Here is a 1,967-nt window from a genome sequence, read left to right on the forward strand (position 1 = left end):
CTTGGTGTTCGTCCCTTTCTTGCTCGACGTTGAGCTCCTTCTTGTCGGGAAGCAGCATGTCGTCGTGCTCGGACTTGTACGCCGAAATCTTGAGGAACGTTCGGGACTTGTCGAAAGCCGCGGCTGCCATTATCCGGGCGTAGTTTTGAATACCTAACAACCTGTTCAATACTTATTATAGTAGCCAAGTCACCTCTGAGCATTGTGGCGGTGCAAACCTTCGGCTCATGGTGCTGGAAACGCGTGTCGACCCAGTTGATTGTACTGATAGCCACAGTCTTGACTTCAGTTCTTGCTTTTCGTACCTTTGCGCCAAGTACACTTGCCACCGGGACCTTCACACTCTTGAACGTTGTGTTTCGAATACACCCGCGCAACCAGAACGTGCCACACTGGCCGTACAGCTTCAAAAGCTTGGCATCGTTACCATGAACTTCGACTTCTTCTACTGGTCGGAACGCAACCCCTTGCATCTCCGTGGCGGCTTTGAACGTTGACGGAGTTGTTGGAGTAAGTGGGTGTGATCTACTGCCGTCATCATTCTTGCTTGGCGTAACAAAGGCGTCTTCCCTCGCTGGCTTCTTACTTGGAGGACTCTTCGCAACGTCTTTGCCCACAGCGCGCTTGACCTTGGTCTTTCCTTTCCTATGTATCGCTGACGAGTTTGTTGTTCCTACCCGAGGAAATACAGTCGACTTCGCATCCTGCTTCAGAGTATCTACACGTTTGGCGCCTGCATTTGCTCTTTGGCGACTCCGAAGCTCATATTTGCATTCCTCACTGCATACCTAGCCTCGATATTGATAAAATTATATCAAATTAGATGTAAGTACCAAAAGATCAAACGCGTCACCGGAACAAACTGGGTGTACACTGTTTTCACAACTGGTGAATCGGCTCGCCCGGCAATCATACACAGGCTCTCCATTGACACCGTCGTAGTCGCAGAGGCAGCATACTTCTGCGGGAAGATGCAGTAGCATAGTTCGTTTTCCAGGAGTCACCGGAAACGGTCGCGGTAGACTTGGTGCCAACATAGAAGGTTGCGGAAACTGTGAGCCTAACGAAAGCTGCGACCCGAACGAATTGAATGCAATATCACCCCACGATTGATGACATCTGATGCTACACACCTACATAGCGTTAGCTTGGGTTTGATAAGTAGTGTCGAACGTACCTCCTGTCCCTCCGGTGCTTCGCTCCACCCCTGCGTCTCGGCAATTTCAATGGCACACATGTGATGAAAAGTGTTTGAGCACCTTGAGCACTTCCTCAACGCCATCCCTAGGTCTTGATGGCACAGCACGCATGTAGTCGCCTCCACATGACCGCTCAGAAGCGTTGGAGTGGACATGGAAAGTACGGCCGGTGACCCTGCGGTCAATCGTGGAGTGGAGGGAAGCGTTGAATGACGCAGCGGCGAGGTCATCGGGCTTATCTTCACGTGTGGTACTCAAAATCAAGAGTGAAAAAGAAAGGCTGGAATTCAAAATTTGAACTTGGAGCCAATCACAAGCCACACTCCTTGAACTTAATAAGGATACAATCGGCGGCATGTGCAAACCTGTTACCCCTTTGATTGGCTGATGACAGTATCCGGAGCATTATCTGGTTCAGCATGTTCATAATTATATTCATGATTTATAGTTATCCGGTATGACGTACCCCACAATTCAGGAAATTGATTGGCCCTCCCACGTGATAGATTATATCACGCGCACTAGAAATGATTAAAAATACACCATTTCTGATCAAAACACCCCTTAACTTGAAGTTCGGGGTGATAGAATCTCTCACCTGGAGGAAAACATAGTGTAATCAAGCCTATTCTTATGTATACTTGGCTTGCCTTTGACTTCCCGTCCTATAGGGTTAATAGTACAATGCAAGGTACAGCTGTAAGTTACTGTAGAAATTGTAGTATCATTTAACGCATCACATACAAATATTGCATTGCATAGAAATAC

At 47.9% G+C, this 1,967-nt stretch overlaps 1 protein-coding gene across 1 annotated transcript; it reads right to left on the minus strand.

The window, feature by feature from the left end:
- Nucleotides 1-1,177: 1,177 nt before the first annotated feature.
- On the minus strand, nucleotides 1,178-1,429 carry H257_19457 (hypothetical protein; the record flags this gene model as incomplete). Its single annotated transcript, XM_009848600.1, has 1 exon — nucleotides 1,178-1,429. A coding segment is annotated over one exon (252 nt), but the record flags the coding sequence as incomplete, so codon positions are not given.
- Nucleotides 1,430-1,967: the final 538 nt, after the last annotated feature.

The sequence above is a fragment of the Aphanomyces astaci genome (assembly GCF_000520075.1).
Source record: "Aphanomyces astaci strain APO3 unplaced genomic scaffold supercont1.623, whole genome shotgun sequence".
Lineage (NCBI taxonomy): Eukaryota > Oomycota > Saprolegniomycetes > Saprolegniales > Verrucalvaceae > Aphanomyces > Aphanomyces astaci.